Source organism: Gopherus evgoodei, chromosome 1 (assembly GCF_007399415.2).
Source record: "Gopherus evgoodei ecotype Sinaloan lineage chromosome 1, rGopEvg1_v1.p, whole genome shotgun sequence".
Classification (NCBI taxonomy): Eukaryota; Metazoa; Chordata; order Testudines; family Testudinidae; genus Gopherus; species Gopherus evgoodei.
Window position 1 is genome coordinate 29,297,237 of NC_044322.1, and position 15,700 is coordinate 29,312,936.

Genomic DNA, 15,700 nt, shown 5'->3' on the forward strand with positions numbered 1-15,700 from the left:
TTGCATGGTCTCTGTCTGGTTCTGTGATTGTTTCTGTCTGCTGTATAATTAATTTTGTTGGGTGTAAACCAATGAAGATGGTGGAATATAATTGGTTAAATAACCATGTTACAGTGTGTTAGGATTGGTTAGTTAAATTTCAGTAAAATGATTGGTTAAGAAATAGCTAAGCAAAATGCAGGTTTTACTATATAGTCTGCAGTCAATCAGAAAGGAGCGGGGAATGGGAACAGGGACTGGGGGAATTGGGATCATGTTTTGCTAAAGGGGGAAATGGGAACAGGGGATGGGAACAGGAACAGGGACACAGGCACGGCTCTGTGGTATAAGAGTTGGGAAAGGGGCACTTAGGAAGGAAACTGGAATCATGCTTGCTGGAAGTTCACCCCAATAAAAATCAAACTGTTTGCGCCTTTGGACTTTGGGTATTGTTGCTCTCTGTTCATGCAACAAGGACCAGGGAAGTGAGAGGGTGAAGAAATAAATCCCATAACATTCCTCTTTACCTGTGAAGATGAAATCTAATATAGAATTCCCATGTTGGATGCAACACTTTTTGAGTTAGGAAATTATCATCTTTTGCAAGTAAATACATCATCTGGCAAACAAATGCAAAATCTCTATATATGATACATATTTATTTACATATACACATATTCATGCTAACTATTGCATTTCTGTTATTTACAGAACTGCAGATTGTACAATAACTATAGTTTGACTGGTGGACGTACACTGAAACCTGCAGAATCCTGACTATGTGTTTTAGAAATTAACTAATGAAAAGTAATCGCTGGTGTATTTACAGTATTGTTTACTTCTTTTATACATCATCCAGGACTTCATGTTCTTAGCATGGAAACCAGAAGTTAGTCTTTAGGACACGAGTAACTTTCTTGGCAATAGGATCAAACTCAAACTGCCGTGATCCACGAAAGAAATAGAAGAACCCTAGGAATAAAAGCAAGTTGAATTATTATAGTGCACAAATAAATATTAAGCTGTTACAATAAAGGTTGCAAAGAGCTAGAAAAGACTATCTGAGCCACCCACTCTAGCAATGCGCAGAACTGTTCTATCTAAATAATATCCTATCTGACATAGGAAGAAAACAAAACTATGCCTGATCATTAATCTCAGCACAGTAACTTTACTGTCTTAGGGCCAGACTGTGATATCCTTATTCATGTTGAACAATACTTTACTTCACAAGTGCTTCCATTAACTACAGTGGAACTACTTATGGTGTAAGGTACAATGCCGCATGAGTAAGGGTATCTCAATCTGTCCGTTAGTACTGATCTTTTCATGTATCAGAGCGTTAGCCATGTTAGTCTGGATCTGTAAAAGCAGCAAAGAGTCCTGTGGCACCTTTTAGACTAACAGACTTTTTGGGCATGAGCTTTTGTGGGTGAATCCAACGAAGTGGGTATTCACCCTCGAAAGCTCATGCTCCAAAATGTCTGTTAGTCTATAAGGTGCCACAGGACTTGATCTTTTCAAAGCACTGTGCAAACATTAATTGATTTTCAATACACCTTGGGATGTATTTTTATCGCTATTGTACAGGAAGGGAAACTGAAGCACAGAAAGGTTAAGTGACTTGTACAAGCCACAGAGGAAGTACCGGAGCCAGGATTAGCCTGCAGATGTTTCTGGCTCTCAGTCCTATGCATCCCATTTAACCATGTCTCTTATCACTTCTGAACCATTTAATGCTTCCTTACCTGAGAGTTTCCACTTACTTTTATGCTGGAAAACAGCATCAACCTTCCCGTTAATTCCTGGAAATTCATCTTTTATCAGCTTTGGCTTCTTGTCCATGGACTGTCTTCTTTCATCATAACTGAGGAAAGTTAAAAACAATATGAAGACAATTAAAAAATAAGCCAAATGCCATGTAAGCCAGCCCCACTCTTTACAGAGAGCCCGTTAACAGTGAACTAAGTGTAATCTTCTGGGTGTGGTGTTCTGGCCCCTCTAGTATAATTAGGAATTATTGTCTGCTTTAAAATGTGCAGTAAAACTTTAGATGTCTTTTTTCTCTGTCATTAAAATAATTTAAGCAGAACTTTATGTATTTTTAAAGAACTGTTTCACCTGCCTTTAAAGAATATTATTTTTCTATAGGCAGTGGTGATAGTGTAAGAGACTGGCTACCCAGTGTGCTACTAAAGCATCATAAGGCAAATTAAGGGTACAGTTATTGGTGATGTGGGTTTTGTTTGCTCAGTGGTCCTTATTACCTCATACTCAAGAATGTTGAACATGAAATCTTACCTCCAATACTTGTTAGACACAAAATAGTATGTTTTTCTTTTAATTGCATTATAAAGAGCTGCATCAATTTTCTTCACACCCTTAGGGAAGCCCAAATCACGGATTTTCTTTGGGTATCCAGACAGTATAGTATCTCCTTTGACAACCCAGAATTCATTTCCTATCAAGAAAAGTTGTTGAAAACATTTTGCCCAGGAACTTCTGTTGAAAATTATATTCCTGTGGCCACAGTAAGCAATGGACCATCGCCTTATGTTGTATTTTAAACACACTTGGCAAAATCCATCCTTCATGTAACTCTTCTGAATAAATTTGTGCTACTATTTTTAATTTAGACAAATAGTTCTACAGAAAAAAGTACCATTTCACATTTCCTTGGATAGAGCTTGATTTGTTAGGGAAATTTAGCTTCGTTAACACTAATCAAATAAGTGACATGCATTTTGATGCCGAGAGTGGTCTTTGTTAGCAATTTAATTGCAAAACAATGCCAGTAAATTGGATTAGATCAGAGCTCATGAAATCCCAATAAAAAAGTACAAGGTTCAATTTCCTTAACTACACCTCTACCCCGATATAACGCGACCCGATATAACACGAATTCGGATATAACGTGGTAAAGCACAGCTCCGAGGGGGCTGGGCTGCCCTCTCCAGCAGATCAAAGCAAGTTCGATATAACGCGGCTTCACCTATAACACATAAGATTTTTAGCTCAAGAGAACAGTGTTATATCGAGCTAGAGGTGTATTTTCAAAGCGGGTAAATTCCATTTGTGTCACATGTAAGAAGAACATAGAGAAATTCCTATGCTTACCTTTAAAAAGAAATGTCTCATCTCTGTCTGTAATTTCACAGGCAGCATCCAAGCCAGATGGCAGAGGTGACCAGAATGAAGATATTAAATTAAAGTCAACTTCTCTGCTTGAAGGGTGTTTGCGCCAGAAGTACCTGATCCAAATACAGTACAACTTGCATATTCAATTGTATCTTTATACATAACAATATATGCGATTCTAACCATAGCAATAAGAGTTTACAACTTCTACCGCCCAGAGAGTATTGCATATTGGCACACAAAGAAATTCCATTACTCCCAAATCATGTCTTCTATGCATTTACTTAGATTTTGAACTTTTGAATCACTTAGGGCTAAAACCGGCCTTTACCACTGATGTTAGAGAGGGTTCCCTGGCATGGAACAAATGCAATTTTGCTATACGAAAGGGTAATGGGACTCAGTTCTGCAGCACACTATTGACAAAGGGAGGTGGTAGAGTTGGGTGAGACCAGAGGATTCCCACTTCCCCCAGGTGTCTCCCAAGACTTACTCCCACATACCCGTGCTAGGCTCTGGGCTGAGGATTTTCCACTGAGAGAGTTTATCGCTGGATAAATCGCTGGATTTCAGGGAAAGCAGATTTCACAATACTTCTTTGCCTGCTCTCCTGGCATTAGTATATTTTGAATGTCAGAATACAACATTATAAATTCCTTTAGACTGTGAAGTCTGTAGGCAAAAGCAGCCTACACCATTGTGCAGCACTGAACACATGATAAAATATACAATGGTAATCGGTTTCATTATCCGAAATCATTGTTGCAAAGGGTGTGCATGTGGACTTGGTATTTGGGATGGCAAATTTGCAAAGTTTAGAAAGCTGCAGTTAAAATGGGTAAATGGCTAACTTCAGTGTCCCAAGTAATGGGTCCAGAGTCTAATACTGAATTCTCCTGAATTCTGAATGTAGGAACCTGTTCTAATTTAGCCATGTCTTCTAAGGCACCCTTTCAAAGTCTCTTTCTGTCTTCTCTGCATCCCTTCCCTCTTCTTCTCCCTCCCTTTTCTTAATGCAACAAGATCTGTCTCTTTACCCATTAATACTTACTTCTATCCTTTTCCCAACCCCCTTTTTCTACCATATCATATCCCACATCTCCACTAGGACCTTCTTTTATCCCACTTTCCTCTTTATGAGTCCTATGAACCCACAATCTTTTCTCTTTAAGCCCTTGAGAGCACCCTAGTATTAGTGATTTTCCATGGAGGAATGCTTCAGTTTTGGCACACTTACTGCTAGTCTCTGGTCTGTTGTTTTAATCAATGGAATGCCCTGGGAATACTGCAGAATCCCAGTACCCAAGTAACACTTACCGGTGTTAGATGTCATGATAGAGTCCAACATATAGAGGTCACACTGAAGAAGTCAGAATTTGTCAACAGTTACCACAATCTTATCTAAATTTGACAAGTTTTCTCCTATGATTAGAATGGGAAATAAATGTGGCAAGTGTGTGTTGCTGTTGTTATTATTATTATTAGGGTTTATCATTTGCATTGTGGTAGCACCAAGGATCCCAGCTATGTATCCTGTTGTGCTAGGTACTGCACAAATAACCAGAACAGAAAGATGGCCCCTGACCCAAAGAGCTTACAATCTAAGGAAATATCCCTTAATGATCACCTCTGTGCAGGTAAGTAGGAGGTCTGTTGGCACTTGGGAAGAAAGACTGGTGGTATTTATCGGAACCTTTTTTGAACATAATAAAAGGTATTGGTTTGATGAACATGCTGGACAAAATTTGGAATGTTTCTTATTTTTCCAACCTATTGTGCCATTAAAGGAAGATTGAAGCAAAATATATGATGTTGCTTTAAAACAGTCAGCTTACTTGTCTTTGAAGAACATTATTTCTCCACGGAAAGTGGTGACAGCATTAAAAGTCAGATTAGGGCCACAAGTGTTTGGTGGTAGAGGTTCTGTTGGCTCCAGGGGTTCTATGGAGACAGTAGATTCTGTTGGATCTTCAGGGGGGTTAGATGAAGGTCCTAAGGGAAACAGTTTAGAGAAGAAATTAAAACTAGTATTTGATATTATAAAATTCAGATAACTTCAGTGGATCTGTCATTTTTATTCAAGCTATAGTTAATATAACCCTTCAACATGGATTTCATTAAAAGTTATTTGAACTTGTTAGAGGCTATAAACACTGAGCGATTAATAATGTTTGATTACCATAGAGGTATTGAATGCCATTAATATCATCCTGATGAAGACGGAAAGTCTTGGAATCAAAGTGTCTATAAACTGGGTACATCAGTGAATCAGGGTGTCTAGAATGGAAGAGTCCCAGTGAATGGCCAAACTCATGCGCAGCCACGAAAAACAAATTGGAACCTAAAACCAGCAAACAAAATGTATAAAAGAAAGTTGTCTTTTCATGTTCTTGCCCATCAATGTGAAATACAAGCCAGCCATTTGCACTCAATACAATCGAGGTTTTTAGTGCTTATAGTAAACTCAGATGTAGTTGAAATACAACTAAGTATAATGAAAATACATTGAAGCACATCAAAAGCGCAAAAGTGCAGTGCTTGTAGGCCTGATCCAGCATGAAACAACTCCAGCAGAGATCAATGTGGGTGAAGGAGTCCAGATGTTGTGATGCCTTTGGAAAACCATGCCTGAGGAAGCTAATTATGTGAGATGGTTTTCAAAAGTGCTGAAATCCTAACTTAGTTGGGAGCTGTTGGTTGTTCAACACTTCTGAAAATCAGTCACTCACTCAGGTATCTAACTATGGATTTAGGAGTCAAACTTTAAATATCTCATTTTGAAAATCCTACCGAGTCCAGGTATGTAATATTAAGAGTTGTTTTACATACCCTGTGAGCCTTTGGTCCAGTCTTCATCCTCATCAAAGTGAGCATCTCCACCAATGCCATTGCCAGGTGCATAGGCATGAGCAACCGTCCCACCAGGACCATCAAAGGGATTGAAATCATTGTGAACTAAGAATGGAACAAGGTGCAATAGAACTCTTTGTGAGTTTACAACACTCCAAATTTCTCTGACGTGCAATTTTGACAACCTCATTATTTGTTAATTTTTACTGAAAACCAGAAAATTTCTAGTAGATCTGCAGACACTAAAGAATTGGAAGTGAAACAAAAATCTGTCCAAATGGAAGAGAGATCATGAAGCAGTGGGAATTGAGTAAGGATTGGAGATGGGTATGAATACAGGTACAATGGTTTGGTGGGAGGAGAAATGCAAAGAATAGAAAGGTAAGTAATAATGGCGAGCTGTTGTACAGCTTGTATTTATACAGTCGAACCACAAGACAAGTATGTGAGAAACCAAAATGATGACGTATCAGAGGGGTAGCCATGTTAGTCTGGATTTGTAAAAAGCAACAAAGAATCCTGTGGCACCTAATAGACTAACATATGTATTGGAGCATGAGCTTTGTGGGTTATGCTCCAACACATCTGTTAGTCTATAAGGTGCCACAGGACTCTTTGTTGCTTTTTACAAAATAATCACATGACCTTTTATTGTTCTCTCCACTATCCTCCATTACTTTCTGTTCTCTTTACCCACTGCATCATGTCTAATTATGATCCTGCTACCTCCTATGCACATAAAAGAGAGCTTTGGTGGGAGAAATGTCCCTGTGGATCCACCCACATCATCCCAGTAGGGGGTGGAGTTTGCCCTCCTCCACCATGGAAAAGCCCCCGAGGGGGAGCCAGCCCCAAGCACTGAGCTCTGTGGCCCTTATTTAGCAAAGCAGTTTAACCTGTGCTTATCTTTAAGTATGTGAGTAGTCTCAGTGACTTACATGGAACTATAGTCATGAGTAAAGTTATGAGTAGGACCCACAAGCCCTGATTCTGTGCAGCTGTCTGCCCAGGCTGAACATTATACACTATTCACAATCCCGTTGAACTACACACAGTGTGTAAAGTTACGTATAGCTATAAATCTTTGCAATATCAGGGCCTTAGATTGTAAACTCTTTGGGGCGGGGACTGTGTTTTTGTGTATGATTGTACAATACCCAGCACAGTGGGATCCACATCCTAATACAAATGATAACAATGAATGATAATTTCAGGAAAAATCATTCACAGACCTCTGGATGGTATATATAGATATATAGATATTATTTACCTCTGGCTGCAAAGGAGATCAATATATCTGCATCACCTCTGTCAACCCGGGTAAATGTCAATGGGATCACATTGCTCCAGACTGTAAAAGCTTTCTTGATGGCTGCATCTACATCAACTTGGGCCATGTCTGGTGTATAGTTCAAAATCCTTTCAAATATAATACAGAGAAAGAGCTGAGTTCTTTACAATACTTATCATCTACTTGGAGCAACTTGTTTCCTTTTAATTGAAGAAAACTCTTCTACTACTGCATGGTTACCTGTATGTTAGATTCTTTTTCCCCCATTTTGGTTGTCCTGCAAAGGTGGAGAAATCAGCAACATCAGGGACTCCACACCGGGGTTTCTGCATCATCTCCAGAGTGTTAGAATCCAATTTCCCAGTCACCTCTAATCCGATGAATTCCTGCATTTCTTTGATTTTGTTGACTATGGGACTATTGCTTTTCCATCTTAAAACAGGTTTCCCATCTGTCTTAAAGCTGTAGTAGTTTTCCAGATACTTCTGATGAAACAGATATATAATAAGACACTAGGATCTTTTTTAAATCTTGGAAAATAATATTAAATATTACGACATGAGATCTACCCTGGGCTTCTGCTGCTTGTTCCCCTTTGTGTCTCAAGAACTCACTTTGTTTAGAAACTTTGTAAACTGAAATTAGTTCTCATTTTCCATTTATATTAATACCTTGACATTATCTTGTTGTAAGATAATGTGGCTACAAGAGTTCTGCATGAATATTTTGCAATTGTACAATAGGATTAATGCTCAGAACACATTCAGAATAAACATTTGCCCTGTAAATGGAACATTTTGTGATAAAACACATTAGACTTACTCTCTGTTTCAGCACTCCATGCAGTATTTAAAGACAGACAATGACAGATGTTTGAAGAACGTGATTGAAGGCATGATTTGCCAATAGCATTACATTTTATCATGTGCAATGATTCAGACAAAATGAAGATACTGCTCCTACAGTCACTTATGCATGAGAATATCTTTACTCTCTTGAGAAGCCCCAAGTGAGCCAAAAAGATTACTTGTGTGTAAAGTTGTTCACATGTTTAAATGTTCGCAGTCTCAGGCCCTAAACAAGTGCACCTTAATTTTAAATTGCTTCCCTCAAAACAATGTAAAACAAAATAATAATAAGATGCTTCCTGGCAAATTTCTGTAGTTCATGATGACAGCTCTGAATTATTCTTCAGAAATATTGCCTCACTTTGAGCATTGCACATCCATTAAAATAGCACCCAAGACAAAAACTTTCCAAGCTTTTGAAACTAAGCGCCCCCTCAGGAAAATGAAACAAGTCCTATCCACCCTTCTACCCCACCATCTTAGAAGGACAGTCTTGGGGAACCTTTCACTGACAGTGTGTCACACCCCTCCAGGAGGGCATACTTCTCTTTTTTGGGAAATACTGAACCAGACTATTCACCCCATCAGCATGTATAGGGTCAAATCCTCAGCTGGTATAAATCAGCATAGCTCCATTAACTTCAATTAACTCCAGCTCCGGATCTGGTCCTTTGTGTCTGCAATCATTACCTGAATAAGCTTCATATCTTCTTCCACTTTCCTGTTTGGATCTATAGGAAAAGCATAAGATGCGGCACATAGTAACAGCAGAAATGGAAGGTTCTTCATTCTTTTGCTTCGATGTCTTGTCTTGATGAAGATCTCAGTCTCTGACCATTACATACAAGTCTCTCACATATCCCTGTTTATATAGTACTTGTGTGCTTCATAAAGTCAGGTGTAGCCTGACTCACAGTTTAGAACAGCCTCCAGATACCAACAGAAGATATGCAAACACTGGTTTAGGCATGAAAAGCTTGACAGATTTCATGTGAATTGCCTCTCATCTCACTCCGCCCCTTTGCAAATTTTGCAATAGGACAATATGATTAATGCTCAGGAAATAGGATGATATTCCTTTCCTTTATAAACTCACTGTTTCTTCAGGTAAGGAAAACGTTATTTTAGCTACTTTAATAATCCAGTCTTGAGCCTCAGAACTTTTATGAATGTCTTTAACTTTAAGCATCTGAACAATTTGAAATCTCTCAGGTGCTCAAAGGTAAGCACAGATGTAAGTCTTTGCAGAATTGTGGCCTCTAATAAGAAACAAAATGAATCCTTGGCAGGTTCCAGTTTTTTTGTAGACAACTGAAACAAGTGTCTTCAACAGTCACATGTATTTTGGGAGAAATCTCATTGTTAATATAGTGCCATAATCTGCTCACTTTACCCATTGGAATAGTCCTTGTGCTGTAAGACACTGAAAAAGCAATGCTGACTATTTGCATCACTTCCAGGTTACCTTTAATAACATTCTTAGCTCTATTGGAACTACCCATGTCTCTCTCTGCCCATTGCTCCTGCCTGTACTACCGAGCAACAGTCCCATGCAGCAATTACAACTTGATTCCCAGGCCTGGTTAAGGTAAACTGAATGCAGGAACTGAGGATGGGGTAAAGGGCTGTTGAACCACCACCTTAATTCTGGAGACAGTGAAGGAAAAGAACAATAAAAGCTAGAACAGTCCTTAGGAGCTGCTCTATCTTACACTGTGCTGAACATGGTATAGAATAGCAGGAGTGAACTGTGCTCTGACTATATCTCCTCCTTCAACATGTCCCTCTATAATCTACCACCACATCCCTGGTGCTCCCTTACACTGGGGGCTGTTAGCAGGGTGATATGGGAATGTCCTGCTGGCTCTGTCCTAACAGAATCTCCCTTATGCCAGGAGTGATCCCCAAATGGCCAGTTTGGCCTGCTTTGTGGCCCTAGTATACCAGCAAACCCAGAGTACTGAGCCACCACAGAGCTCAGAATCCGGGCCTAGCTCTTGTGCTTTGGATAAAATGTTCCCCACTATTGTCATGAAGCTTTCTCTCTGCTTCATATGGTGCATGCACCAATCAGCATCAGCATCCTGGATATTGGACATGAGGCCTTAGAAAGTCCTCTAAAATTCATAAGCTCAAATTCTTCACTAATGGTTTAACACCACTGTCTCCACCTCAGTGTGGAGAATTATCTTTTGTTTCATTCTCCACCACAAGGGGCACAAGGGGTCTCCATCCAAAATATAGTGAGAGATGGCAATAAAAGAGATTTCTGAAAGGAGAGATACGTACATTACAGAGACCTTTGCTGAATTATTTCCCTCTGGGACACATCAGTGGAAATCAGCAGAAAGGAGCCCCAGAAGATAGATGTCATGATGAAGTCTCAAGTATCTGCTTTCTCCCCCTGGATGATTGGTTGGTCTTGTTGGAACAGGACACAGGACAGAGATTCAGGAGGAAGCAGACACTTGGTCATGGGACCTAAATTTTCCACACTCATCATTGTTTGCATTAGAGATCCCATCCACAGGGCGCTAGGAAGGTTTTAGTGAGTTTGTTGTGGTTCTTCAATTGCCAGGACTCAGCAACATTGTCAAGTATGCCCTGTTGCTAACTTTTGTCCTCTTATTCTGTTCCCTCTTTTCCCCCCACTTCTTGGTGCTGTCCATCACCTACTAAAATCATTCACTTTTCCTAGTTTCTATATCATCCCATATAGAAACTTTCATAGATGTTTTTTGAGGCCCTACCCATGAAGAGATCAAACCTAGAAGTGATCTCCATAATGAGAATCTCTTGTTCTTCCACAGAGATTTGACCTGCTGATTGCTACCCTCTCCTTTCTCAAAGTCTCTCTCTCAGGAATGTCTCATACCATTGTCTGGCCCTTGCTATGCCAGAGTTGATACCCCCACCAGCAGCATTCCCTTGGTCAGAGCCACTAGTAACAGCACCAGAAGAAGACGACATCTTCCTGTGGGCTCAATGCTGAGTAGAAGTCTCAAAATTTGGCCCTTTTCAACTGTGTCATGCTGGCAAGTTGCCAATCAGCATATGTAAATGCTACTTTAAATTGTACAAATACAAACCAGAAAGGAAGAAGATAAGATTGGGGGTCCCCACATGGCTTGCCCTTGAGGTAATGAGTACGGTTTGTTCTGAAAATTCTTCACATACCCAGCCATGTTCTGGCCACAGTGTACTCTGGCAGCAGTGTGGGAGCAACAGGCTAAAGTACAAGAGTGAAGACCCACACACAAGGAGCATTTGAGCTGTAAAACTACAGCTCTGGCTGTGTCACTGATGAGTGGCGTCTAACCGAGAGATGTTTACATCTCCCAACTGGCTGCATAGTTTACTGCCAAACCCTGAGGCTAGTGTGTTTAAATATGTAGTCATATGTATATACTATGTTGCTGAGGATGCCAGCCACAGAGGGAGAGGCATGTACTCCTCTTCTGACAGTTGCATAATGACAGCTCATAGGAATGAGATAGTCTTTGTTTAATGGCAGGGCTTGCTGTCTTGTTTGTGCCTTCTGTGTGGCTTCTGGTGGATCTCCCTTCCTTTCCAGCCTAGGGTGTGTTCCTCCCAGAAGCCTGATCTACCACAATTTCCTCTATGACAATAAGGATTCTGGATCCACTAATATCCCTTCATGCAAGAATCACTTCCAGGTCAGACTAGATTCATTTGAAAATCTCCATGCTTGTATGTCTATCTAGAGAGGGGACTAAACCCTGCCAAGCCAGGCAATGATGGAGCTGAATTTCCAAATCCTCTGAAAATTCATCTCCCATTCAGGCCATACAAGAGCATTCTTTTCTCCAGCAGGGATGTCCACATTGCAACTCCTCTGGAAATTGCCTGCTAGGAGAATTATAACTTTTGTTTCTCTTGCCTATGTAGCAACTCAGACTGTCCACTGCTGCATACTGGACTAGACTGAATAATGATCTAATTGTTTATGTAAAATCTTGACTGCGTATATGCATTTGTTACAGTAATAAGTAATGAAGTACATTCATAGGATCATAGAATCATAGAAGATTAAGTCTGGATGAGACCTCAGGAGGTCATCTAGTCCAATCCCCTACTCAAAGCAGGACAACCATCAACTAATTCATCCCAGACAAGGCTTTGTCAAGCCAGGCCTTAAAAACCTCTAAGGATGGAGATTCCATCACCTCCCTAGGTAACCTTTCCAGTGCTTCATCACCCTTCTAGTGAAATAGTGTTTCCTAATTTCCAACCTAGATTTCCCCATTGCAACTTGAGACCTTTGCTGCTTCTTCTGTCATCTGCAACTACTGAGAACGGCCTAGCTCCATCTTCTTTGGAACCCCCCTTCAGCCAGTTGAAGGTTGTTATCAAATCCCCCCCTCACTCTTCTTCAGACTAAATAATCTAGTTTCCTCAGCCTCTCCTCATAAGTCATGTGCCCCAACCCCCTAATCATTTTTGTTGCCCTCTGCTGGACTCCAATTTGTCCATATCCCTTCTGTAGTGGAGAGACCAAAACTGGATGCCATATTCCAGGTGTGGCCTCACCAGTGCCGAATAGAAGGGAATAATCACTTCTCTTGATCTGCTGGCAATGCTACTACTAATACAGCCCAATATGCTGTTGGCATTCTTGACAATGAGGGCATACTGCTGACTCATATCCAGCTTCTTGTCCACTGTAATCCCCAGATCCTTTTCTGCAGAACTGCTGTTTAGCCAGTCGGTCCCCAGCCTGTAGCGGTACATGGGATTCTTCCTTCATAAGTGCAGGACTCTGCACTTGTCCTTGTTGAACCTCATTAGATTTCTTTTGGCCCAATCCTCCAATTTGTCTAGGTCACTCTGGACCCTATCCCTATCCTCCAGCATATCTACCTCTCTCCCAGCTTAGTGTCATCTGCAAACTTGCTGAGAGTGCAATTAAACCCATCATCCAATCATTGATAAAGATGTTGAACAAAAGTGGCCCCAGGACAGGATCCCTGGGGCACTCCGCTTAATACTGGCTGCCAACTAGACATCGAGCTGTTGATCACTACCCACTGAGCCCAACAATCTACCCAGCTTTCTATCCACCTTACAGTCCATTCATCCAATCCATATTTTTTTAATTTGCTGGCAAGAATACTGTGGGAGACTGTATAAAATGCTTTGTTAAAGTCAAGGAATAACACATCCACTGCTTTCCCCTCATCCACAGACCCACTTATCTCCTGATAGAAGGCAATTAGGTTAGTCAGGCATGACTTGCTCTTGGTGAATCCATGTTGACTGTTCCTGATCACCTTCCTCTCCTCCAAGTTCTTCTTCAAAATGGATTCCTTGAGGACCTGCTCCATGATTTTGCCGGAGACTGAAGTGAGGCTGACTGCTCTGTAGTTTCCTTCGGTTCTCTTTCTTTCCTTTTTAAAATATGGGCACTATATTTGCCTTTTCCAATTGTACAGGACCTCCGCCAGTCGCCACGAATTTTCAAAGATGATGGCCAATGTTTCTGCAATCACGTCAGCCAACTCCCTCAGCACCCTTGGATGCATTAGATCTGGACCCAAGGACTTGTGCACATCCAGATTTTCTAAATAGTCCTTAACCTGTTCTTTTACCACTGAGGGCTGCTCACCTCCTTCCCATACTGTGTTGCCTAGTGCAGCAGTCTGGGAGCTGACCTTGTCTGTGAAGATCGAGGCAAAAAAAGCTTTGACTACTTCAGCTTTTTTCACATCATCTGTCACTATGTTGCCTCCCCCATTCACTATGTTGCCTCCCCCACACTCTCCCTGACTGTCTTCTTGCTGCTAACATACCTGTAGAAAACTTTTTTGTTACTCTTCACATCCTTTGCTAGCTGCAACTCCAGTCGTGCCTTGGCCTTCCGGATTACACCCCTGCATACTCTAGTAATATTTGTATACTCCTACCTAGTCATCTGTCGAAATTTCCACTTCTTGTAAGCTCCCTTTTTGAGTTTAAGCTCACTGAAGATTTCACAGGTAAACCAAGCTGGTCACCTGCAATATTTGCTATTCTTTCTGCACTTCAAGATGGTTTGTTCCTGCATCCAAATAAGGATTCTTTAAAATAAAGCCAGCTCTCCTGGACTCCTTGCCCCCTCATATTATCTTTCTGGGTGATTCTGCTCATCAATTCCTTAAGGGAGTCAAAGTCTGCTTTTCTGAACTCCAAGGTCCATATTTTGCTACTCTCCTTTCTTCCTTTGTGAGAATCCTGAACTCAACCATCTCACGGTCACTGATGCCTAGGTTGCCACCCACTTCTACTTCTAACAATTCTTCCTTGTTTGTAAGCAGCAGGTCAAGAGGAGCACAGCCCCTAGTCGGTTGCTCCAACATTTGTACCAGGAAGTTGTCCTCAACTTCCTGGATTGTCTGTGCATTGCTGTATTGCTCTCCCAGCAGATGTCAGGGTGATTGAAGTCTCCCATTAGTACCAGGGCCTGTGATCTGGAAACTTTAGTTAGTCGTCCAAAGAAAGATTCATCTACATCATACTTCTGATCCGGTGGTCTATAGCACACGCCCACCACACATTCTCACAGTATTCAGGGCCTGATACTACTCTAAATGCAGTCATTAGGTTTGCACATGACTTTTGTCATCAGTGAGAGCAGGGTTGGATGCACACTACATGGATAAGATTTTCAGATGTGACTGGTGATTGTGAGTGCCTTGGATTTTGGGTGCTCTGTGTAAGACATTATGAAGGGACCTGATTTGGGTAAGTGCTCAGTGCTCAATCTATGAATAATTTCCACCTGGTGCTAACATAGCTATATCCAGTTACAATCACCAGAACAGAATCATAGAATCATAGGACTGGAAGGGACCTCGAGAGATCTTCTAGTCCAGTCCACTGCACTCACAGCAGGACTAAGTATTATCTAGACAATCCCTGACAGGTGTTTTTCTAGCCTGTTCTTAAAAATATTGAATGATGGAGATTCCGCAGCCTTACTAGGCAATTTATTTCAGTGCTTAACTAACTTGACAGTTAGGAAGTTTGTCTTAATGTCCAATCTAAACTGCCCTTGCTGTAATTTAAGCCCACTGCTTCTTATCCTATCTACAGAGGTTAACGACAACAATTTATGTATCTCCTCCTTGTGACAGCCTTTTATGTACTAGAAAACTGTCCCCCTCAGTCTTTTTTTCCAGACTAAACAAACCCAGTTTTTTCAATTTTCCTTCATAGCTCAGACTGACCTGAGCTGCATTCAGATTAGAGGCCTGAAGGATATAGCCCGTCACTCAGCCTTCGCCATCCTACACCCCCATTTTTAGCAATACCTTTATCTAGGGTTATGTCAGTCCCTTCTACTTCATTACAAAAGACACCAAGAAATTATAACAGTCAGGTAGTGCGTGATGATAGGATCAGTTGTTTAGAATAATATTGTAATGAACTGGGGGTGTGACTGCCCTCTACTGGATGGAATCAGAACTACTCAACTGCGTGTCATAGGCCCTGCGTAAAATAGCTCATGTAGTCAAGATGTGCTTTAGGAGTAAACATACCAGTGCTCTATCACCAGAGCACAGTAAACTTCCACATGGTCACAGTGTCCAGCATA

General features: G+C 40.9%; 1 protein-coding gene across 1 annotated transcript; it reads right to left on the reverse strand.

Moving 5' to 3' along the window:
• Positions 1-850: 850 nt before the first annotated feature.
• On the reverse strand, positions 851-8,925 carry LOC115650457 (stromelysin-1-like). Its single transcript, XM_030560467.1, has 10 exons — positions 8,797-8,925; positions 7,499-7,743; positions 7,238-7,386; positions 5,947-6,072; positions 5,297-5,458; positions 4,953-5,109; positions 3,097-3,230; positions 2,281-2,440; positions 1,746-1,846; positions 851-951 (listed from the first exon to the last, which is right to left on the reverse strand). The coding sequence occupies exons 1-10, from the start codon at positions 8,893-8,895 to the stop codon at positions 851-853; spliced, it is 1,434 nt and encodes a 477-aa protein (XP_030416327.1). The 5' UTR covers positions 8,896-8,925.
• Between the last annotated feature and the right edge of the window lie 6,775 nt (positions 8,926-15,700).